Genomic DNA, 26,635 nt, shown 5'->3' with positions numbered 1-26,635 from the left:
GTGTGTGTGTGTGTGAGAGAGATTACAGTTCTCTCTTCTCGTAGTGGATCAGACACCTGCGAGATCAGGTGTGTGTGTGTGTGTGTGTGTGTGTGTGTGTGTGTGTGTGTGTGTGTGTGTGTGTGTGTGTGTGTGTGTGTGTGTGTGTGTGTGTATGTGAGATTACAGTTCTCTCTTCTCGTAGTGGATCAGACAGTTTTATATGAAAATAAATATTATGAACATGACACCCAAAGTTTTTGTTATTTATTTCCTTTCGAAAGGCCTGTTTATCAAGCATTTTTTCTTTAATTACACACGTTTTTATATATTTTTATTAATATGACAACAATCACATAACCCACTGAGAGATCGCACTGTCCGAGAGTTTGGGAATATTCAGACATAATTTATTCACATAAAAACATGATATCAGAGTTTTAAAATCAAATATTAAAAAAAAATAACTATACATCACGGTTGTTTAAACCAATAAGCATTAAGCTGTGTCGTCAGCAAGTCGTTTCCCATCATGCTTTTGTTTAGCGCAGTCAGTGGAGAGCAACTGCGCTCGACTGCAGAATCCGACACGTCCGCCTCGCCATCGCGAGAGATTTTTGACATGCGTCAGCATGACGTCAGTGCAAGGCGGACCGCCCTTGGACACATTTCTAACCGGCATGCATCTCGCGCTGATCACCGGTGATCGGTTCTGCGCAGATTTTGCTCATCTCAAACAAGCCTAAAGCCTTAAAGTTCTGCATAAGTAAGGGTGTGGTTACAGGTGGATAGCCATTTATCTGCCGTCTATAGTCATTGCGTCACCTCAGCTCTGCGCACATCCCGCCTTTTTGCCCATTTTCTGCTATCCGGGAGTGACACGTGATGACTCGCTCACAAGATGGCAACGCCCAGCTCGACCCTACTTTAAGGCTTGTTCGACTTCACCCAGCGATGCGCAGACAGATCGGCGGCTGACTTAAAGCAGTGCATGTCGGTTAGAAATTTTGTCCGACTTGAGACAGCGCCGACAGCACATGTCTGTGACATATGTCAACAAAGTACCGCGAGAACGATTCGAGAGCAGCCGGCTGATGCAGCCGGTGCAGATTCTCAAGGGGGACTGCAGGAGGCTGCTCGAGCTCTGATGACAACACAGCTGATCCGCGATTAGCCGATTCACCGCATGACAGCAAACACGTGCGTTTCGTGTTTAATCTAAAACCTTATGTTATGCTAATGCTCAAAAATCATTTATTTATAACAGTAAAACCTCTTTTCATGTAGCCACGATGTTATATTATCATGTTTATCAAACTAAAACTGATAAAAACCGTTGACAACACTTCATAGATAGTGTAGGTTTATATGTTGAACATTAATCTTGTCCAAATAGACGCTTTATTAAGCAGTACATAAAATATTGGATGAAAATATCATTTGAAACATCTGTGTATTTGAGAAATATTGCATTTATTTAACTTCAGCTGTGATAAAGTTTGCAAAAACAGCACAAGCGTCACTGCGGGAGGTAGAAAGTGTCCGACTTCACGTCTCCGTTTGCAGCTCCTCCTCCCCGCCTGCACTCGGCTACTCTCGCCGATCGCATGCATCCAGCCGCAGCTGATGTCCAACACACCTTTAAGCTTCAGAACGGCTTATCGGAATCCTATGGGTGACGTCACGGACGCTACGTCCATATTTTTTTTACAGTCTATGGTCTCAACCAGAGCCATATAAAAAGAGAGCTGCGACACTCTTTGATCTCGCCGCCACGGTGTCACGTGGTTCATAGAGCGCTCAATAGTTCCAAACAACTCCGCGCTGTCAATCCAGTTGAATGGGATTAAGCAGGATAGACAGTAGATTCACTATATTTGCAGCAATTTCTGGCTAATATTAACACAATATGTGCATCGACTTCGACTAGGCTTTACAGTGGCAGTTTATTCACAACGTTAATATTTTTCTTGAGTGATATGGTTATTTTATTTGGGTCACGCGAGTAGCTACATCATGATTTTACAGTGTTGAGTGTTGTAGCCAATCACGGGCATTTCTGTTGAAAATGATGACCAATCATATGTTTAATTTACCTTGAAGATAATCCCCTCAGTACTGATCAAAACAAGTTTTAAACCATCCGTTTTTCCAGTTTAATAAATTATAATTAACATCAATATACTGTAATGATTTTTTTACAGTAAAGTGAACATATAGGTGCACATATGCACACATATAAGAGCATATAGGTATATGTAGCCTACATATATGTGCATGTACATAGCCTATAATATAGGAAAACGGCAATTTTATATATGTCACATATAAAAAAACCTATATGAAATCCTATGTTGAAACATATATGTTTATATAGATTCTTTCCATGTGGGGTGGTCATTTCTTTTACCAATTTAATGTTGTTAACTTGCCAATGTAATTTTATGATTCTTGAAGCATAGCCTACACAACAGGTGAATACAGTATACATAAATGATGCTAGCATATACAGAATTTACACAAGAAAGAAGCTTTAAATAGTGTTTCAAATCAAAACAGGGCAACCAATGTAATTCAACTCAAACTTTATATCAGGCGCTACTGACTTCATAGGAAACACATTCGACAGAAAGTTCTCAGAGAAAGTTCTCAGAAACTATCAAACCTTTGCAGCTGATCCTGAATGCAGCAGCGAGAGTGGTCTTTAATGGGCCAAAGAGAGCACACACACACACACACACAGCCCCCAAACCTACCCATCACAGGAAATATTGTTTTTACTTTCTCAAAAAACTCATCCTGTGTGATTTATAAGCCTTTTGAAAAGTGGGGACATGGGTAATGTCCTCATATTTCACCCTCTCCTGTAATACCTGTGTCCTCATATTTCACAAAAACAAGCACACACACACAGACATGCACACTCAGTCACGTACACACACACACACACACACACAAAGTCACACACACAGTCACAAACACACTCACGAACACACATACAGTCACACACACACACAGTCACACAAACACACACACACATTTACACACACATAACAGTCACATACACACACACACGCACAGTCACATATATACATAAACACACACACTCACACTCACTCACAAACACACACACACAGTCACACACTCACAAACACTCACAACTCACACACAGTCACACACAAAGTCAAAAACACACACACTCACGAACACATACAGCCACAGCCACACACTCACACAAACACACACTCACAAACTCAAACACACACACTCTCACACAGTCACATACACACACATACACAGAGACATGCGCGCGCGCACACACACACACACACACACACACAAAACAGTCACATACACACTCACTCACACACTCACTACGAACACACACTCACAAACACTCACAAACTCACACACAACACAGACACACACAGTCACACACACACACTCACAAACTAACACAGTCACACACTTACACACACTCACAAACACTCACAAACTCACACAGTCACATGCACATGCTCACACACTCACAAACACACTCACACACACATAACAGTCACATACACACAGTCACACACTCACAAACTTACACACACAACACACAGACACATACACAGACACACACAGTCACATACACACACCCACTCTCAAACACATTCACTCACTCACAAACACACACACAGTCACATGCACACACTCACAAACTCACACGCGCATGCACACAGATATGCGTGCGCGCACACACACACACACACACACAAATGCACACACACTCACAAACTCACATAACACACATAACAGTCACATACAAACACACACACTCACGAACACACACAGTCACACACTCATAAACACATTCACAAACTCTCACACACTCACTCACTAACAAACACACACACACACACACACACAGTCACACACTCACACACACATTCACAAACTGACGGACAAAACCCTGACGGACCTTTTTGAGTTTATCTCGGCGTGCTGCCAACCCCATGCCCCCCGGAATGTATGTGTCTGTGTGTATATATGAGTGAGAAAGTGTGTGTGTGTGTGTGTGTGTGTGTGTGTGTATGTGTGTGTGTGTGTGTGTGTGTGTGTGTGTGTGTGTGTGTGTGTGTGTGTGTGTGTGTGTGTGTGTGTGTGTGTGTGAGAGAGTGAGAAAGTGTGTGTATTTATGAGTGAGAAAGTGTGAGTGTATGTGTGTGTATGAGTGAGAAAGTGTCAGTGTGTATGTGCTGTGTTGGGTAGTAGCGTTGTTACAAGTAGTGACGCTACTAGCCTAACTACATTTTGCAGTAGCGTGGTGGTAGTGTCGCTTCATCATTTTAATTAGACTGTGGCCACATTGTATAATCTGTTGCCTAGTTTTAATAAAATGAGGGAACAAATTATTTCAATGTGGCCATGATTTACTCAACCAGGGACAACGAATTAAAGGAACACTCCACTTTTGAAAAAAGGGGCTCATTTTCCAAGTCCCTTAGAGTTAAACAGAAGAGTTTTACCATCTATGAATCCATTCAGCCGATCTCTTTATCTGGCTGTAGCACTTTTTGTAACGATGAGTCAACAGATTGGGGATCCAAATGCAATTTTATTAAGACAGCATTCCACAATCGAAGTCTAGAGTAGAGGCAAGGTCATAATCCATGCAGGCAGTCCGAAACACACACACACACACACACACACACACACACACACACACACACACACACACACACACACACACACACACACACACACACACACACACAGACACTCACACAGACACTCACAAACACTCACACTCACTCACAAACAAACAAACACACTCACTCACAAACACACACAGACACTCACACACTCACAAACACTCTCACACACACACAGTCACATACATATACACTCACAAACTCACAAAGACCCTCACGAACACAGTCACACACTCACAAACACTCACAACTCACACACATTGTCACACACATTGTCACACACACACACACACACACACACACACACACACACACACACACACACACACACACACACACACACACACACAGTCACATACACACATTCACATACATTCACACACAGTCACACATAAAGTCAAAAACACACACACTCACGAACACATACAGCCACACACAAACTCACACAAACACACACACACACACACACACACACTCACACAGTCACATACACACACACAGACATGCGCGCACACGCACACACACACACAAAACAGTAACATACACACTCACTCACTACGAAAACACACTCACAAACACTCACAAACTCACACACACAACACACAGACACACAGTCACACACACACACACACTCACTCACGAACAAAAACAGTCACACACTCACGCACAAACTCACACAGTCACATGCATATGCTCACACACTCACAAACACACTCACTTACACATAACAGTCACATACACACAGTCACATACATACATACACACTCACTCTCGAACACAGTCACACACTCACAAACTTACACACACACAACACAGACACATAAACAGACACACAGTCACATACACACACACCCACTCTCAAACACACTCACTCAGGAACAAACACACACAGTCACATGCACACACTCACAAACTCACACGCGCATGCACACACAGACATGCGCTCGCACACACACACAAATGCACACACACACAACCTCACATAACACACATAACAGTCACATACACACTCACTCACTCACAAACCACGTAGCAAGGCCTTATTAACCACCCCAAGTACCCTAGCAACCACCCTAGCATCCACCTGAGTACCCTAGCAAACATATAACAACATCCTGGAAACCACACTGAGTATGTTACCAAGCACATAGAAACCACCCTAGCAACCGTATAGCAACATCCTAGCACCACCAGAACACCCTAGCAACCACATAGCAACATCCTAGCAACCACCTGAGCCCTATCCACAGCACACCTCTTTTTACAGGCTTTTGGTATCGCCTTCTGGGTCCGGTTCTGGGGTTTGCGATAGGATGTCAAGTTTCGCCCTCTCCTCGACAAAACCCTGACGGACCTTTTTTGAGTTCATCTCGGCGTGCTGCCGACCCCATGCCCCCCAGAATGTATATGTCTGTGTGTATATATGAGTGAGAAAGTGTGTGTGTGTGTGTGTGTGTGTATATATGAGTGAGAAAGTGTGTGTATTTATGTGTATGAGTGAGAAAGTGTCAGTGTGTATGTGCTGTGTTGGGTAGTAGCGTTGTTACAAGTAGTGACGCTACTAGCCTAACTACATTTTGCAGTAGCGTGGTGGTAGCGTCGCTTCCTCATTTTAATTAGACTGTGGCCACATTGTATAATCTGTTGCCTAGTTTTAATAAAATGAGAGAACAAATTATTTCAACGTGGCCATGATTTACTCAACCAGGGACAACGAATTAAAGGAACACTCCACTTTTTTGAAAATAGGCTCATTTTCCAAGTTCCTTAGAGTTAAACAGAAGAGTTTTACCATTTTTGAATCCATTCAGCTGATCTCTTTATCTGGCTGTAGCACTTTTTGTAACGATGAGTCAACAGATTGGGGATCCAAATGCAATTTTATTAAGACAACAGTCCACAATCGAAGTCTAAAGTACAGGCAAGGTCAAAATACATGCAGGCAGTCCGAGCAGACAAACACAACAAGGCAGGGAATGTAGGCAAGAGAGTAGTCCAGAAACAGGCAGGTGATCCAAAACCAAGAGACATGAAAACATGATAGAACGCTCCGAATTGTAGTAGTTACACTTTACAAGACTTCACAGTGAATGGCAGAGTGAACAAGGTTTATATAGACTATGGTGATGAGGCTAATGGCACACAGGTGTAAACAATGATGACTGATGGATGGTAAATGGACTTCATTTATATAGCGCTTTCAACAGACCCTATGGCCATCCAAAGCGCTTTACATATTGCCTCACATTCACCCATCCATACATTCATTCACACACCGATGGTGGTGTCTGCCATGCAAGGCGCCATCCAGCTCGTCGGGAGCAGCTGGGGTTAGGTGTCTTGCTCATGGACACCTCGACACTTGGTCAGGTGGAACCAGGGATCGAACCACCAACCTTTTGGTTTGTAGACAACCTACATGAACCACTGAACCACTGCCGCCCCGACTGATGAGTCAGGGCAAAGGATTATGGGTAATGAAGTCCAAAATGGGGATAAATATTGAGGTGAGGGAGCCCTCTGGTGGCGATCAGAGGGAGCCCCAGAGGCCTGATTTGTGACACTTTTAGCATAGCTTAGCATACATCATTGAATCATATTAGTCCATTAGCATTGCTCTCAAAAATTACCAAAGACTTTATTTTTTTTAAGATATTATTTTTATATTTAAAACTTGACTATTCTGTAGTTGCATCATGTACTAAGACCAATGGGAAATAAAACAATTAGATTTTTATACCAATATAGATAGGAACTCTTTTCTGATTCTTGCGTAGTAGTCATGGAACTTTGCGGTCGTACAATGGGTTCAGGTGTGTGATGATATTACACAGTGCCTGAAAGTAGTCCTCAGATAGGTAACTTCCAAAATAACCGGCACTAAGTTTGTGTTATTGCAGGTAGGGGTTGCATCGACTAGTCAACTAATCGACTAGTTGACCTTAATGCTCAGTCATGACGATTTAAGCTTGACGTAGACTAGTCGCTGGCCTATAGAGGGCGCAACAGGAAAAGCAATTTCCTGACACACGCAGGCTCTGTTTTCCACAGTTAAAAATGACAAATAAATGCATACTCTGAGACCTCTTCACGAGACATGTTTGATTATACCATCTGCAATCTCAAAATTGATCAGGATAATGCACGTGTATTGTACACGTAAGGTAATTATCACGCTAAACTAATGCGTGCTGCATTACAACACACACATAGCCGATCCCGCGGAGATCGTGCGCGCCTCACACAAACAATTCAGTAGCGCAGAAATATATTGTCAACACTGACAATAATAACAATAATATGTGACTTCTGTGATTTATCAATAAAATTGCGTAGAAACTGAAAAGTTCTAGCATATATTTCTTGATAACTAAAACTCAGGTTCTCAGGTTCCCATGGTTCTGTGTGTTGTAAAGAGCTGTGATAGTGAGTCGAAGGTGTGTACTACCATCATGTTTCACAGAATAGCAACAAAAATCAAGTAATGAAAGAATCAGTGGTTGACTGCTCTGAACCATAGATATCAAAACACCAGTAGATTCAAACAAGAAACTGTATGTTTGCTCAAAGCATTTGGGACCAGCTGACTATGTGGAAAACATGGACACATGGCATCTAAAGGATATGTCCAGACAGTGTATCATCACCCAGGGCTGTAAGTATAACATTATTTATTAAATGTTTTTGTTAGCTTGAACGACCAGATTGAAAAGCACTGCTGTTGTCTTTAGCTAACATTGCCTGTGAACGCAATCACTAAGCGTGGGGATTTGCGCAGCTATTTCGTTTATACAATATAGAACGTTAATAGTTTTGTTGTAGAGTTCTGGTGAGGTAGTGTATAGTGTGATTAAAGCAGAATGTGGAATTGCAGGTATTGTTTATCTACACAGTTTCTATGGTACAAAATACTACGTTAGTGATGTTATATTCTGTGCCGAGGCTTCGGAGCATATCTCCTGAATTGAAAATTATTAGGCGGCTGCCAAAAAAATGTTTGAACCATCAAAGCCTTATTTGATCAGTTATTGGGATTTATGAGTGATGTAGATGACACGGCGCATTTCAACTGAGTGATAGAGAGAAAGAGCACAATGCGCAGACTCTCTCTTTCTTCATAATAAGCAGCACCATTTTAGCATATTTCATTCACATATTACGTTAGTCAAAATCAAAAGGTCTGAAGACCATGTCGGACCATTTTTCCTTGAACTTTGACTCTTCTTTGGCTCACCAGTTTGAATCTGCTCTCCTTGTCCCTTCTGCCCCAGTCTGTCCAGCCACACTTTCTCTTTCACATTTCAAAAGCTTGTCTTCAGTGTAACTGTTATACCGTTTTAAATAGATACAGTTCGGGATCTGCACCAAAGTAAATATCCTTTAATCATCTCTCACAAACATCTCCATGGTTACGAGATGCATTCTCTGTGCAAGCAGACTGTCACGCTGGTTATATTCACGGAAGTTGGCCTATTTTCAGGCGCTCAGTTATATCATTGCACTGCTGCACTCATGATGGCTGCAAAGTTCCTACGCAGGAATGAGAAAATAGTTCCCAGCAATAACGGTCTAAAAAATAGCAATTTTTAATTTTTCGTTGGTCTAAGTACACAATTTAACCATAGAAGACTCAAGTTTAAAATAGGAAAAATATTGAAAGTATGTGTTGTGTTTTTTGAGCACTGATGCTGATGGTCTAATAGCGTTTGTTTGATTAGGAATTCCTTCTCTCTTCAAATCGTACTTATCTGACCGTTCTCAGTTTGTAGCAGTAAATGAAGAGATGTCACACCGATCACAAGTTCAATATGGAGTACCGCAAGGCTCAGTGTTAGGACCGTTGCTTTTCACTCTGTATATGCTACCACTGGGAGATATCATTAGCAAGCATGCCGTTAGTTTTCATTGTTATGCTGATGATACTCAGCTCTATATTTCTTCACGCCCTGACAAAACTTACCAATTCACAAGATTAACAGAATGCATAGCTGATATAAAAAATTGGATGAATAGTAAATTCCTGCAACTTAATTCAGATAAAACTGAATTTTTAATTATTGGACAGAAAAGCTCCGCAAGTAGTAACCTAGAAAACTGTCTAACACTTGCTCTGTCAAGCCCTCGTCATCAGTGAGGAACCTGGGTGTGTTCTTTGATACCAATCTTTCATTTGAAAGCCACATTTCTAGCATCTGTAAAACGGCATTCTACCACCTTAAAACTACATCTAAACTATGGTATATATCTAAACACTATGCTGAACAGTTAGTACATGCGTTCATGAGGTCAAGGTTAGATTATTGTAATGCTCTTCTTGGGTGGTTGCCCTGCTCGCTTAATAAACAAACTCCAACTAGTCCAAAACGCAACAGCTCGAGTTCTTACTAAAACCAGGAAGTACGATCATATTAGCCCAGTTCTGTCAACACTGCACTGGCTCCCTATTAAACATCGCATACATTTTAAAATCCTTCTTATTACTTACAAAGCACTAAATGGTTTGGCTCCCCAGTACTTAAGCGAGCTCTTAACACATTATACTCCATCACGTCTATTCCGGTCTCAAAACTCTTGCCAGTTGATAATACCTAGAATATCTAAATCAACTGCAGGCGGTCGATCCTTTTCCTATTTAGCACCTGAATTCTGGAATAGTCTTCCTTGCATTTGTCAAGAAGCAGACACACTCTGTCAGTTTAAATCTAGACTAAAACACATCTCTTTACTATGGCATACACATAGAACATTTTTTACTTTCATTATTCAAATCAATTGACTGTTTGTTAGGCTGCATTAACTAGGTCACCCGTAACCGGGAACACTTCCCATAACACCTGATGTACTCAGGTGTGAGTGGCATCCACACTAATGTTAGTCTCTTTGTTTATCCCGAGGTTTACTGCAGTCGGCCGTATCCAGGCTGTTTCCGGATCGGATGGTGGATCTGCGTCTGGACATGACCAGCTCATCCTGGAGTGTCTGCTGAGTCCGTGTCAATTGGGGTCTCTTCTGAATTTGCCTCACCGGCACGTCATGCTCAATAAACCCATCTCCGGGCGCAATAACTCCGATCTTTAAAGTATTCATACTCTTGTGTAATCGACGCGCCATCGTCTCTTGCGTGATACCCCAAATTTTTCAATATTCCGATCTAATATGATTTCTGACCTGTAAGGTGGTCAGAATAATAAGCATACACTGTTTGATAATAGGCCAGAGGAGAACTGGCACCCCGACTGAGTCTGGTTTCTCCCAAGGTTTTATTTTTCTCCATCATGCCCTGATGGAGTTTTGGTTCCTTGCCACTGTCGCCTTTGGCGAAAAGTTATTAAACTAAATATACAAATAAAATTATTTAATTAGTTCTTATTTAATTCTATAAACTATAATACTGATCTGCCAACATTTTCGCTATATTATAAAATAAGCTGATAACATCACCGTTTTCTCCAGAACGACTGCACAGCCAGATTTTTTTTGGTGCAATATTTTCCTGTTTAACACTGTGAAGCTGCTATGAAGCAATCGTCATTGTAAAAGCGCGATATAAATAAAGTTGATTGATTGATTGATTGGTTGATTTATTGATTGATTGATATGTAAGATTTTTGAAGTAAAATATCACAACACTAGGCCAGTGTTATTTATTTTATTCAATCAAGTACTTTGAAAATAGCGTCGACATCCACACCCGTTACTGCAATACTGATCCAACAAAGAAAACTAAAGTGTCTCTGATGCATCAGAAAATGGTCTCTGGGTGGTTTTATTGTGAGCTGAGGATGAAATCTGGAAGCCAGGAACATATGTAAGAAAGATCCATGACTGATTCTGATACATCAGAAAAGAGTTTTTGGGATTAGATTTTGGGCTGGAAAAGTTTCACACCTGTGTGTTTGGTCTTCCTACTTTCATAGCAGAAATGGATCATCGTACATTGATCGCAATAGTGAAGAAGAATCTAAATGCTTTGACACCAAGGATTCAAAGATTGATGATGAAACTGCAAAGGTATGATTTGGATTGGGTGTCTACTCTGGCAAATACTTTAGCCCAATCCCATTTCTCCCCCTTAGCCCCTCCCTTTCCCCGATCCCTTTGTTTTGAGCGTTCATGTGAAGGTGTGTTGATTCTGAGTGGTTATGAGTGGTAAGGGTAAGGGCCAGAAAAATAGAAGTTTAAACCACGTAGCAAGACCATAGTAACCACCCCAAGTATCCTAGAAACCACCCTAGCAACACCTTAGCAACCACCTCGAGTACCCTAGCAACCACCCAGAATACCTTAGTAACCACATAGCAATACCTTAGCAACCACCCTATGTACTCTAGCAAACTGCATAGCAACTCCATGAGTACCCTAGCAAAAACGTAGCAAGACCTTAGCAACCAGCCTGAGTACCGTAGCAACCAAATAGTTGTTTTCTGATAGACTATATTGACTTCAAACACGTCAAACTTTAAACCGAAAATCTTCCAAATTTAAGCTTTTAAAACTTTAATATCTGGTCATCCTTCATAACGCTGTCGCTATTTACATCATTTATCGTCTGTAAACTCTCGCGTTACCAAGGCAACTACTGACTCGTTTGTATCACGATTCGTTATCGCAGCGCCGCAGTAGAAAACGAAACCATATCCGTACGGCCGGATCGGATCGGCACTGAATGGAACGGTTAATAAACAGAGAGAACAGTTTTTCCCGATGGAAAAGCGGCTCCAGCTGTCTATTTTAGGTGAAGGGGTATAAAACAGGATTGGGATTGGGCCTTAGTGCTGCAGACGCCCTCTCACGAGCAGCAGCAGAAGTAGAGCGAGGACAACAGAAGGAGATGTGGAGATACATGTGAACATGGTGTTACTGCGTTTCCTGTGTCAGATACAAAGCCAAAGCAAAGAGCAGAGCAAAGCAAAAAACACACCGGATCGCAAGTTGACATCGATAACATGAATAATGGAAGGCCGACGGGATCCTCTCCAAAATATCGGGATCTAAGAGCTGTGGATTAAATTCTCCTGAAACAAAACAGACTCGTCATTCCACAAAGCCGGAGACGAGACACACGACACAGAATCCATGAAGCTCATCTCGGTGTGGAGAAATGTAAGAGGAGAGCGAGAGACACAGTCTTCTGGCCTGGAGTTAACAGAGACATTGAACATCTGCTGAGACGGTGTGGCACATGTCAGAGATTCAGACGCAGGCGGATCAAAGAGCCAATGATAATTCTGGACTGACCAACATCAGCCTGGGAGAAAGTGGGAATGGATCTCTTCATCTGAAAGGCCATCATTATTTAGTGCTGATTGACTATTACTCAAACTGCCCTGAATTAGCCTTACTTCCTAACATGTCCACAAAGTGTGTGATAACACAAGACATGGAATAGCACAAACGCTCATCGGTGACAATGGCCCGTGTTTCAGCAGAAAAGAGTGGCCAGATCTTTCAGTGCAATATGACTTCAAGCATGTGAGCTGGAGTCCAGAATACGCTCCGTCAGACGGCAAGGCTGAGAAGGCCGTTCATATTCTCAAGCGACTCCTGAAGAAAGCTGCAGACAGCAAGTCTGATCCATACCTTGCTCTGCTCAATCCCAGAAGCTCTCCATTAGAGTGCGGTGCGGCTCCGGCTGAGACGCGGACGAATCGGACACTTCGCACTACACCGCCATCTTGCTCAAAACTGAACAAATGAATGAGCCAAAGAGAGCAAAGCAGAAATAATGAAGAAAAACAAAAGCCCTAACTGAAGAGAAGAGAGAGGAAAACACAATGAGCCTTTGATGCGTTGAGCTCACTCCAGTGGACGGCTGTTCATAAAGCATGTTCTTGCATTGCATGGGTTTTGATGGCATAGTTGCACATCAGCCTCTACAGTGGACCCTCGAGCATCATCAACACATTCACACCGAGAGGAAAGACTCTTATATCCATGGTTCTTATATCCATATCCATATCATATCCATGTTTCCCTCCAATGGCCAGTCAGAAATGCCAAGTTTCTCCAGAATATCCGTCCATTCCTTCTATCCTAGGAGACTCTTGCAGGTAAAAACATGTTGTAGCATCAGCGATATCTAATGAGTCATATCACAGTTACATTTCCCATGTGTTGATTTTAGATCGGGAGAAAGTTCTGATGAATCATCTGTCCACTAGAGCTATATTTCAGCTACAGATCATAATCTGACTGTGACTGTTGTTTCTGAAGAGGCTTCATCTGCAGTAACTTTGACTGTAAATAAATGTATTTGTGTTATTAGAATGTGATTTGCATGAACATCAAACAGTAATCTGATTATGTAATGCATGTTGCTTGTAAAGCGTTTCCCCAACACTGCTCATTTCAGACGAGACTGAAAACAGCTGATGGCCAGATCTTCTCAGAGGAGAGCTGTGGGAGAAATGTGTCCATGTTGAGCATAATCAGATTGATCAGCTGATGAGGGTAAATGGACAAACTCTGGCCCACTGGAGGAGCATCTGAGTTGGGTTTCCACAGCTGACCGGATGAAGAGACGTCCTCATGTTCTGAGATCACAGACACGCAAACTTCAGCTTCTGTCAAGAACAACTAACTCTATCAATCTATATTTCTGGATGTATTTTGTCAAATTGTATTGCTTGTTTTTTTATTTTATTTAAATATACACCATCATCTCTTCAGTTTAAATCATAAACTCTAGTGGACATCTAAAAATCTCTGAAACATTTGTAAAATAATGACTTTTCAAATCTTGTTTTTCATGCCCTAAGAGCAATAAAACACATCAGACGGAGGTTATCATAATTCATGCATAAAGGATAAAATTATAGGCAATAAAACATAAATGACACAGATAAAAAACTAACAGAAAAAGAGCAGAATGAATTCGAGAATAGTCAAATAAAAAGAGAGAAAGTACAAAAGACCGAGAGAATGAACAAATTGAGGAATAAATAAAACAAGCACAAAACTATATGAACGAAAGAAAAGATTAAAACAAACAAAGCAACGCGAGTGCTCACGCAAAACTAATTTACCACTTTATTCATTAATCTCCGCGTTCACGCGACAACCTCTGCTCTCGCGCATGCGCCGTGGTGCTCTCGTGAACGCGCGTGTCTGTTTACTCTCGTCACAAATGCAAAGTGAAAGTAAGCTGGAGCTCACCTGTCGACTTCCGCCATTTTAAGCAGGTAAAACACGAATACGATACGGGGGAAACAGAGCTTTAAAGAGTTTAATAGAAACGTTTATCAGAGTTTAATCAGGAATGTCCGTGTATCTTTCTGATGTTAAAGCTGGAGGATTGGAGAAGCTGTATCATGTAAAAGTTTGATCGAGGTGAGTGTTCATGTGTGTGACTTCCTCATATTAATATGAATCTCTGGAGGACATTTTGAGTGATTGTTTGTTTGATATGAAATCTTTAATGAAGGGTTTCTTTTGTGTTCAGTCAGTGTTTGTCTGTTGAACATGGCAGTTATTTTTCATTAAATTCTAAATTCAACGGCCAATTGTCCTGTTGGCGTTTGTCCGCGATCCTTACACTCCAGATGTGTTCAGATAAATGATGAAGGATGTTTAATTTAATTTAGTGTGTGATGTTTGTTCATTCAGAGTCAGTGGAGGAGATCAAACTCATCAGATTCTCCTGCAGCTTCATCATGGCTGATCCACAAGGATCCACAGGTGGAGATTTCTCTCCAGGATGCAGGTACTTTCAACACACACTGTTTATCTCAAAAATATCAGTTTTTGCCTGTGTTTTAGAAATTCATAAAAACTGTAATATGGTTCCTCTCGTAAAGAATGATCCCAGTAATCTAAAGGATTAAACTGAATCTGTTCTCTGTTCCAGTTCAGTCCAGCAGAAGAGCTCAAACCCAGAGTCCAGCTGTGTGTCTATGAAGAGTGACTGCTCTATGGATCACCCAATAATGTTTAAGAGTGGAGACAAACGGCCTGATCTTAGGTATATCATCTCTATAAAGTTATGCTTATAGTATGAATTATTTTTCTTAGAAGCCAAATGTATCAGTCAGTCCGTCCGTCTAATATTAGCAATGATATCAAGTAAATGTAAGCTGAGATTTTTCTACCTTTATATAATAGAGTACATGTAAAAGTGAGCTGATTTTTCTAACCACTGGTACAGATTTGTTGAAAGCTTCACCGTGTCTGTCAGAACAGGGATGTTTCACAGCAAGAGCACCGTTACTAGAGTACAGTAGTGAGATGGAGATGCTTATTCACACTTTTATTTCCTCTCGTCTCGATTTTTGTAATGTATTGTACACTTGTTTAAACAAATCCTCCATGGACAAATTGCAAGTGGCACAGAATGCAGCTGCAAGACTTTTGAATAAGACCAACAGGCGAACACATATTACACCTTTACTTAAGGCTCTACATTGGCTTCCAATGAGTTTTAGAGTACAGTTTAAAATTTTAACCATTACTTACAGAGCCTTGCATGATCAAGCTCCCTCTTATATCCAGGATATACTGCATATATACAATTCTGGTCGCTCTTTGAGGTCTTCAGGCCAAGACCTTTTAACTGTTCCTAGAACACGTTTTAAAATGAGAGGTGACCGAGCCTTCTGTGTAGTGGCTCCAAGGCTCTGGAACGCTCTTACATTAGCCTTGAGAGCTTTGGACTCTGTGGAAGCTTTTAAAAAACACCTTAAGACGCATCTTTTTAGACAAGCATTTAATTAACAATTATGGTTTTGTATGTTTGTGTGTATTTATGTATATTTGAATGTTATGTGTATGTGTATATCTTTTATGTGTATATTTTAATTTTGTAAAGCACTTTGTGACCTTTTGTCTGTGAAAAGTGCTATAGAAATAAAGCTTACTTACTTACTTACTTACAGTAATGTGGTTTATCTGGAAAGCTCAGCCAAACATTGCTCTCTTAAGTCTGTGAGCCTTCGTCCTTCCTTGGTGCCATTGAATTGTCATGTGATCGTGCTGATCTTTCCTAAAACAGAAGTTTCCAGTAAAAGTGCATAACATGTATAAGTCTGTATGCTTTTAATTTTACTTAGTTATAGAACCAGTTCAGTCCAGCAGAAGAGATCAAGACCAGAGTCCAGCTGTGTGTCTATGAAGAGTGACCGGTCTATGGGTCACCCAATAATGTTTAAGAGTGGAGACAAACGGCCTGATCTCAGGTATATCATCTCTAAAAGAGTTATGGTTATAGTATGATTATTTGACTTAGAAGCAAAATGTATCAGTCAGTCAGTCAGTCCGTCTAATATTAGAAACGATATCAAGTAAATGTAAGCTGAGATTTTTCTACCTTTAATAGAATACATGTAAAAGTGAGCTGATTTTTCTAACCACTGGTACAGACTTGTTGAAAGCTTCACCGTGTCTGTCAGAACAGGGATGTTTCACAGCAAGAGCACCGTTACTAGAGTACAGTAATGTGGTTTATCTGTAAAGCTCAGCCAAACATTGCTCTCTTAAGTCTGTGAGCCTTCATCCCTTATGCCATTGAAAAGAGTCATGTGATCACAGTCGATGTTTACTTAAGTTGAATCATTCTATAATTCTTTAGTTGTTTTCAATTTGTTCGTTTTGAATTCATAATAATTAATATCCTAATATGTGACCCAGGAGCAGAAACCCAGTCATAAGTCACACGGTTATATTTGTAGCGATAGCAAATAATACATCATGAGTTAAAATTATCAATCTTTCCTTTATGCCAAAAGTCATTAGGATATTAAGTTAAGATCATGTTCCATGAAGATATTTTATAAGTTATCTACTGTAAATATATCAAATGTATATTTGTAAGTAATATGCTTTGCTAAGGACTCCTGTTTGCGTGTGTCGCTTTATGAGCCAATAGTAACTGAAACTATATAGAGACTTCACACGGTCAGATCATGCCTCCAAAACGCTTCTGTTGTGTTATTCTCACCCTCTGATGAGTCTGCACACATTGGCCCTCATTTATCAATCTTGCGTAGAAACGGGTGTATATGTTGGCGTAAGATTATGCTTACACTTCTCTCACCGCCTGATTTATGAAGCTGTGCGCACCTCTGCAATCCAGGTGTACACAATACTTGCCCTTGATAAATGCGGCTGCTGAAAACGATCGTCATTAGAATAACACGCCCCTATATATTCAAGTCTCCGCCTCCCCCACGCCCTCATTTTACGCCATGGACACACAGAAGACGGCAAAGAGGCGTAGCATTTAATTTCGTATCATGGCACATGTATTGGGGTGTACGATATGATGATGGTGATGTGGTGTACAATTCATTCACATTAAAAATTGCATGACAATTTGTAAGATTCTTCTTCTTATTATTATTATTATTATGATTTTTATTATTAATGACGTTTATTGTTATTTAGAAGAAGAATGTCATTATTATTTTATTATTATTTAAAAGAAGAAGAATGTTCTTTTTATTATTTTGTCAGTGTGAATTATTTTCAGTCTCAGTCCGTGCGCTGCTGCCGGGCGTAACCCTGAACCGTCAGGTAAAGCGCACCGGCTCAACTGGAGGAATACATGCCTACAAATCAAATGCTTTGGTATAGTCACACACAGGGCTTGACATTAACACCCGCCAACCCGCCAAATGCGGGTAGATTTCAGCTGTGGTGGGTAAGGCAGCCACTCCCACTTGAATACATGTAAAAGTGAGCTGATTTTTCTAACCACTGGTACAGACTTGTTGAAAGCTTCACCGTGTCTGTCAGAACAGGGATGTTTCACAGCAAGAGCACCGTTACTAGAGTACAGTAATGTGGTTTATCTGTAAAGCTCAGCCAAACATTGCTCTCTTAAGTCTGTGAGCCTTCGTCCTTCCTCTGTGCCATTGAATTGTCATGTGATCGCGCTGATCTTTCCTAAAACAGAAGTTTCCAGTAAAAGTGCATAACATGTATAAGTCTGTATGCTTTTAATTTTACTTAGTTTTAGAACCAGTTCAGTCCAGCAGAAGAGATCAAGACCAGAGTCCAGCTGTGTGTCTATGAAGAGTGACCGGTCTATGGATCTGCCAATAATGTTTAAGAGTGGAGACACACGGCCTGATCTCAGGTATATCATCTCTATAATAGTTATTATAACAATGTTCAAAGTATGGTGAAGGAAGGAGACTGGTAATAATTCTCTCTCAATTCACAAATGAGGTGCACTGTACGATCTTTCAAACTCAAGTTCAGTCTCAGTCTCTGTATAACGATAACAGGTATGCTCTCCAGAGCTTCCTGTCCCACATCCACACGAGTCCACAGCTTCTCTCTCTCCAGCTTCCTGTTTCCATCAGGCTTTATCCAGTCTCTCCACGCCAATTACTGCAACGAGACACAAGTGAATGTAATCCTGCACTTGACCCACGTACCGCTCGTCACCTGTCTCTTCTCTCCCGTTGCCGACCTCGCTGAATCACGTCTCCCTTGCCAAAGTTATGCTTATAGTATTAGATCTTTATGAAGTTGTTATTAATATACAGCAGTGTAATGAGTTCAGATCCTGTAAGTTTCAATCTATTAATGATGATCATTGGGCTCTTGTGTAAAGTTATATGTATTGTATAGGCAGGCAAGCCAAGGCAGTTTTATTTGTATAGCACATTTTATACACAATGGCAATTCAAAGTGCTTTACAAAAAAAAAGAATAGTGATAACATATGCAAAAGAAATAAGAATACCATGTGTAAGAATTAAAATAAAAGCAAGGAAAATTAAAATAGTTGTAAAGAGAAATAATAATAAATAAAAAAATATATATAAATATATATATATATATATATATATATATATGTGTGTGTGTATATAAAAAAAATAAGAAATAGATCCCTATCTGCCTGGATCTAAATTCGGGTACCCCTGTCTGAGATGAAAGACAGCAGGTTCTTAATGTCTCCTGGATCTTACAAGTCGGTCCAAGATGGGCTCCTATAGGGGTCGTGACCTTTGCCCCGTAGGGCCTCCCCTTTCTTGAGTCTGCTTCACTGTCTGCTACCACTGCTTGCATAGAAATACAGTTGCAAAGAGAATTAACAAGAATATAATGATGATAAATATATGAAATAACAATAACCAAAGATAAGAACAAAGGTAAATAAAACGGTTAAAAAAAGAATAAAAAGATGATGCATAGATAATACATTCACACACTGTAAAAGCTGTTGGTCTGTTACTCAGTTAATGACACGATTACATCAATATCAGTGTGTCTGATTCTTTACCCTCTTCATTCTGATTTAAGGTCAAATCTTCAATCCAGAACAGTTAAAAACAAAACTGTGTTCACGCCTGAGATTCAACCTCAAGACTTTAATGAAAGCATGTGTCCTGGTTTCAGGTAAAATGTGGGACTTTTGTTGTGGTTTAATTTTAGGAGCTGCAATGACATCACACATCACTCAAACACATGATTAATGATTGAAACATTTCAGAAACCGTATGATGTTCTGTGTCCATCATTTTGTGATCTATGGCTCTTTACTTCTCTTACTTGTGTAATAATGTGGTATTTTAATATTACAGCCATGACTCTAAACCTGCTGAAGTCCTCGACACATTGAGATCAAATCTGAGGAAGAAGTTTGAGTGTTTGTGTGAGGGAATATCAAAGCAGGGAAACCCAACACTCCTGAATGAGATCTACACAGAGCTCTACATCACAGAGAGTGAAAGTGGAGAGATCAATAATGAGCATGAGGTGAGACAGATTGAGACACAGTCCAGGAGAGCAGAAACAGAGGACACAGCGATCAAATGCAGTGACATCTTTAGACCTTTACCTGGACAAGACAAACCCATCAGAACTGTGCTGACAAAGGGAGTCGCTGGCATTGGAAAAACAGTCTCTGTGCAGAAGTTCATCCTGGACTGGGCTGAAGGGAAACAGAATCAGGACGTCCAGCTCATATTTCCACTTCCTTTCAGAGAGCTCAACTTGATCAAGGACAAAACACTCAGTCTTTCAGATCTTCTTCATGTCTTTTTCCCTGAAACCAAAGAAATGGAAATATCCAGTGATCAGTATAAAGTGTTGTTCATCTTTGATGGTCTGGATGAGTGTCGTCTGTCTCTGGATTTTCAGAGTGATGTGAGGTTGTGTGATGTGACTGAATCAGCCTCAGTGGACGAGCTGCTGACGAACCTCATTGCGGGGAATCTGCTTCCCTCAGCTCTCATCTGGATCACCTCCAGACCCGCAGCAGCTGATCTCGTCCCCTCTGAGTGTGTCCATCGAGTGACAGAGATACGAGGCTTCAGTGACCCACAGAAGGAGGAATACTTCAGGAAGAGAATCAGTGACCAGAGTCTGGCCGACAGGATCATCTCACACCTGAAGTCATCAAGGAGCCTCTTTATTATGTGTCACATCCCAGTTTTCTGCTGGATCTCAGCCACTGTTCTGGAGAAGATGATGAGGAAATCACGGAAAGAAAAACTCCCCAAGACTCTCACTCAAATGTACACACACTTCCTGATCCTTCAGACCAACATCAAACATGAGAAGGACTATGAGAATAAAGTGAAAGATGAAGACATGATTGTCAAACTGGGGAAACTGGCGTATCGGCAGCTTGTGAAAGGAAACCTGATCTTCTATGAGGAAGACCTGAGAGAGTGTGGCATTGATGTGACAGAAGCATCAGTGTACTCAGGATTGTGCACTCAGATCTTCAGAGAGGAGTTGGGCTTGTATCGGGGGAAAGTCTTCTGCTTTGTTCATCTGAGCCTTCAGGAACATCTAGCGGCTCTATATGTGCATCTCTCCTTTATAAACAAGAACATCAATGTGTTTGACCAGATCACCAAACCAACAAATGGAGACACAGCTTCACTGTCTGATCTCCATCAGAGAGCTGTGGAGGAGGCTTTAGACAGTAAAAATGGCCATCTGGACCTTTTCCTTCGTTTCCTTCTGGGTCTGTCAGTGGAGTCTAATCAGAGTCTCTTACAAGAACTGAAGACACAGACAGGAAACCGCTCTCACAACAATAAGAAAACAGTCGACTATATTAAAGAAAAGATCAGTGAGAATCCCTCTCCAGATAAATACATCAATCTGTTTCACTGTCTGAATGAACTGGGTGATCTTTCACTGGTGAACGAAGCTCAACCTCATACGAGCCGTGGAGGATTACGTGCTGTGAAACTCTCCTCATCTCAGTGGTCAGCTTTAGTTTTTGTGTTGTTGTCCTCAGAGGAGACGATGCAGGAGTTTGACCTGAGCAGATTAATTGGATACGGAAATGATGAGTAAGTAACACTGAGTTCAATCATTACAGTCTAAAATATTATGACCAAAGAGAAACACAGAGATCAGAGGTGTTTAAATCACGGGGCACAGATTGATTTCTGGGATATTGTTCATAATTTGCGGGTGTTTCTCAAACGGAGGCTGTGTCCTAGTAAGGCTGCAGATCTCGACGGCCACGTCATCAAGCGCCTCTGAAGGCCGTCTCAGTTTGAAGGGTCCTTCGTTTCGCATCTTTAATTCAGCTCAATCACCCACAATCCTTTGCACACATTCACATTCATGAGAGACCTGCTGGAGAACGAGTCGGCCCTGAGCTTATCTGAGGTCATTATGAAATGTAAGACACAAATAATGTTTCCAGAGATGAAGGCACGTTATCTTTTAGTTTTGGTGTAAATGAATCACTCGACACTAAACTGCCAATAATGTGAGCCCCTGGAGACACAGACGGCTGTCATTCACTGTATTGCATTCAGAGAAAAGCCAGTTAATATAAAGATTTTTAATAGTCAGCTTTATTTATATAGTGTTTTTACAATGACGGTTGTTTCAAAGCAGCTTCACCGTGTTAAACAGGAAAATATTGCAACCAAATTGGATTGGGCTGTACAGTCGCTCTGGAGAAAACGGTGATGTTATCTGGGCCTGTCACGATAACACATTTTGCTGAACGATAAATTTGCCAAGAAATTATTGCAATAAACGATAATATTTTTGTTCTGAGAGAATTTTCATCCAAAATAATGATAATGGCGTAATAATGCAGGTACACCTTTTCAAATATCAATAAACTTTTATTTCTTAAGACTATTTAACACTGCAAGCGGAAATCATTTTAAATATCCACAATAAATGAACAAAACAACCAAAACCATTAAAAGCAATGGACTCTCAGTCTGTTAACAAAAAATACACTTGAATAAATACCAGAAACAATTAATAAAATGGGTGAAAACTGCAACGGATGATTGTGTTTTAGGAGCATATTAAGGGCGGCCCGGTTCACCAAACCCACGGTTCGGTTCGTATCACGGTTTTAGGCTCACGGTTTTCAGTTCTGTACGGTTCTTGTTGTTGTTTTTTCTTTTAATCGTTAACACTCCAGACATTTACTTCATCATATGATATTATCCACAGTTTAGGATACAGTATTAAAAAAATGGTTATATCATGTAATCATGCACAAACTGAACTTGACCGTCTCTGAGGAAAGCTAGGTGAGATTTTAGGTGAGAAGGCAAGAGAGAAGACAGATGACATGCTTTTCATTTATTTGGTCAAAAAGGAGAATGTTTATTGCTATCTCTACAGGAACGTATGTGCCTTTAGCACACAAAGATTGAACTGAAGAATTAACTTGCATTTATCAAACTGCCAACTTCAGTGTAGCTTTAAGCCTTGTTTAAACTCCACACGAGACCCCATTTCGCTTGGCGGTGCGCACGACAAATTTTGTAACTGCGTGCGGCTCCGCAACCGAAGAAGCTCGAGTTCCAGGCGAATCTAGCCGAGCATGACGTCTCATCACGCCGGAACCCAGTCTGCGTGTTTAGTATACACACATCCGGCAAAAACACTAAAGTAAAGCAGCACCACCATTACTGCGTGCCTTGCTGCTGAGTTTTGGCCACTGCCTGACATCATATACCCAATGTTCCCTTTCACCAGACATTTCATTTCATGAGCAGGATCCGCTTTCATTGAAATGTCACTAGAGGGCGCCGGCAAGTGTCACACTGTCACACTTCACAGGCACACAGTAATGGCGGCAGGCAAGATGGCGGCGCCCATAGAGTTCACGGCGGATTTGTGTATACACACCTTCCCAAACGGATGAGGCGCAGGCACAGTCAGCGAGAGAGACGAGGAAAACAAACAAGAATGCAAATGGAAATTATCACGGCCGGAAAAATGATCGAGCTCATTTATTTTTGTGCGATTTATTGATTTATTGACTATTGCGACAGGCCTAATGTTATTAGCTCATTTCACACCATAGAGTTTGTGGCCTGACCATTATTCACCTCTGATATTAATTATTATTTTTATTATCATCATTAATAATCAACTTATTTTTTATCTTTATGGTCAAACAGTGGCACAGTAAACACAGGAGATGAAGTTCTACAGAAGCTGCTGCCTGTGGTTACAGCAACTAGATCAGCTGTGTAAGTAACACTGAGAACAATCATCTGTGTGTGTGTGTGTGTGTGTGTGTGTGTGTGTGTGTGTGTGTGTGTGTGTGTGGTTACAGCAACTAGATCAGCTGTGTAAGTAACACTGAGAACAATTATCTGTGTGTGTGTGTGTGTGTGTGTGTGTGTGTGTGTGTGTGTGTGTGTGTGTGTGTGTGTGTGTGTGTGTGTGTGTGTGTGTGGTTACAGCAACTAGATCAGCTGTGTAAGTAACACTGAGAACAATCATCTGTGTGTGTGTGTGTGTGTGTGTGTGTGTGTGTGTGGTTACAGCAACTAGATCAGCTGTGTACGTAACACTGAGAACAATCATCTGTGTGTGTGTGTGTGTGTTTGTGTGTGTGTGTGTGGTTACAGCAACTAGATCAGCTGTGTAAGTAACACTGAGAACAATCATCTGTGTGTGTGTGTGTGTGTGTGTGTGGTTACAGCAACTAGAACAGGGTGTGATGGTTACACAGGGCGTGTGATGCGTCAGTGCAACAGTGATGGAGTAGTAGTGCTTGTATTAGCAGCATGTATGCTTCTGCTTGCCACTTTCTGCTTTCAGCTACTGCCACCGGATAGCCCTTTGTTCTTTAGGGGCGAAAAGAGGAGCCGAGTGTGTAAGCCTCCTCAGCCGGTACATAGCCTCTCCACTGCCAAGATCTCGTGCACGCCTCCTCGTGGCACACATGGTAACTGGTCCCTTGCGGTTCCAGGCTAAGTTGTACGGGATCTCAGAGCAGCAGTGGGCCCCAGAGTCGTGGCATGCAGGCCCATCAGCGAGTGGAAATGCCCTGATGCCCGTCAACCACTGTCCCAGCTATGGGCAAATAGCCCCAGCTATGGGTAAATAGTGGAAGACCCCAACGGTGACGCAGGCGGATGATGATGGTGTGAGAACCATCACAACGGCTAGGAAGGCGGAAGAGGGCAACCCCACAGCCACGTGGGCTAACTCGGGAGGGTATAGTGGCTAGGGGAGCAAACCTCGAAGACAAACCTGCACTTGGGGGTAGGCACAGGCGGAGTCCAGCTGATTGGACCACCGGCAGCCTCCTGCAACTCCTGCCAGACGAAGGTCGTCATGGGTTCCCCCATGCCACTGGAGATCCCTCTGGCAGAAGTGAAGTTGGTGGGGGTGAGGTCTGTGCACCCTCACGCCCACCTTAATCCTCACCTATGCACAAGCTTCTTCCCCTGACTCCCTTCCCCCCCTCCTCCAAAAAAGTCCTGTGGCGATGTGGAATGGTGGTGGGCACAGGCCAAGGATGTGGCTGGGAGTGCCTAGCCAAACCATGCACACAGGCGGCAGTGGAGTGATGGTCGTTAGGACTGCGGGATGGAGCAGCGGGTCTTTTCGGCAGCTTCCACTGCGACTGAGCAGCCCCACACTGCTCACCCCTGAGATGGGGAAGGACCTGGAAAAGGTGGTCCAAAAACTGTCTGCTCCCCACACTCCGGACGGTAAACCGCAACCGTCGGAGCATCCCCCCTCGCGGTCGAAAAACAAAAGTAAAAAATAAACTAAGCATTACTTCATGGAACGTTCGTACACTGTTGGACCTGGCTGAAACTCCTGGTAGGCCCCACCGCAGGACAGCACTGGTGGCCCTGGAGCTTGAGAGATATAACATCGACATAGCAGCTCTCAGCGAGACCAGACTGCATGGGGAGGACTCCCTGACAGAGGTTGGTCCTGGGTACACCTTCTTCTGGAAGGGGGTCCCTGAAGGCACTCGTCGCAACCATGGAGTTGGTTTTGCCGTGAAGACAAAACTGCTGCAGCACATTTCGGAATCCCCTATCGGCATCAATGAAAGACTGATGACTTGGCGCATTCCCCTGGCAAAGAAACGCTTTGCAACTCTCATCAGTGCATACGCTCCAACCCTTGATGCTGAGCACAACATCAAAGAGGAGTTCTACAGAGCACTCGATGCCATCCTACAGCAAACCCCGGCTACGGACAGGCTCATACTCATGGGAGACTTCAATGCTAGAGTGGGCACGGAGCACCTGGTATGGAGTAAAATCATCGGCCAGCATGGTGTGGGGAATATGAACCACAATGGGCTCAGACTCCTCGCCCTCTGTTCAGAGCACCAGCTGGTCATTACTAACACCATTTTCCAGATGAAGAACCGGTTCAAGACCACCTGGCAGCACCCACGCTCAAAACATTGGCATCTCCTTGACTACGTGATTGTCCGTCAAAAAGACAGAAAAGATGTCCTCACCACCCGTGTTATGAGAGGAGCTGAGTGCTGGACTGACCACCTCATGGTCAGATCCAAATTATCCATGAGCATTCAACCTCGTAGCCCAAAGACAGCCTCACACAAGAAACTCAACTGTGCAGCGCTGAACAGCCACACCACCAAAGACAACCTTCGCTGGCTCCTTGCTGAAAACCTCAACAAGATCCCGGAAGAATCAGCTGACTGGCCATTGCGCCAGGCTATTCATAAAGCAGCCTCAGAGGCGCTTGGCCAATCAAGGAAACTCCATCAGGACTGGTTCGACT

General features: G+C 42.0%; 2 protein-coding genes across 2 annotated transcripts in view; both read left to right on the top strand.

Annotated features, from left to right (window-relative positions):
• LOC137084577 (NACHT, LRR and PYD domains-containing protein 12-like) overlaps positions 1 to 26,635 on the top strand; it is a 391,414-nt gene that overhangs the window by 58,864 nt on the left and 305,915 nt on the right. The window lies entirely within an intron of this gene.
• The window catches only part of LOC137085253 (NACHT, LRR and PYD domains-containing protein 3-like), a 142,133-nt gene continuing 130,432 nt past the window's right edge, over positions 14,935 to 26,635 (top strand). The window contains exons 1-6 of the mRNA XM_067451807.1: positions 14,935 to 14,988; positions 15,260 to 15,378; positions 15,523 to 15,636; positions 18,622 to 18,747; positions 19,922 to 20,017; positions 20,203 to 21,930. Of these exons, the coding sequence (XP_067307908.1) occupies positions 14,935 to 14,988; positions 15,260 to 15,378; positions 15,523 to 15,636; positions 18,622 to 18,747; positions 19,922 to 20,017; positions 20,203 to 21,930 (2,237 nt within the window). The remainder of the gene's footprint in view (positions 14,989 to 15,259; positions 15,379 to 15,522; positions 15,637 to 18,621; positions 18,748 to 19,921; positions 20,018 to 20,202; positions 21,931 to 26,635) is intronic.

This window comes from Pseudorasbora parva, chromosome 8 (assembly GCF_024679245.1).
Source record: "Pseudorasbora parva isolate DD20220531a chromosome 8, ASM2467924v1, whole genome shotgun sequence".
NCBI classification, from domain to species: Eukaryota; Metazoa; Chordata; class Actinopteri; order Cypriniformes; family Gobionidae; genus Pseudorasbora; species Pseudorasbora parva.
This window is presented reverse-complemented; position numbering and strand designations above follow the sequence as displayed.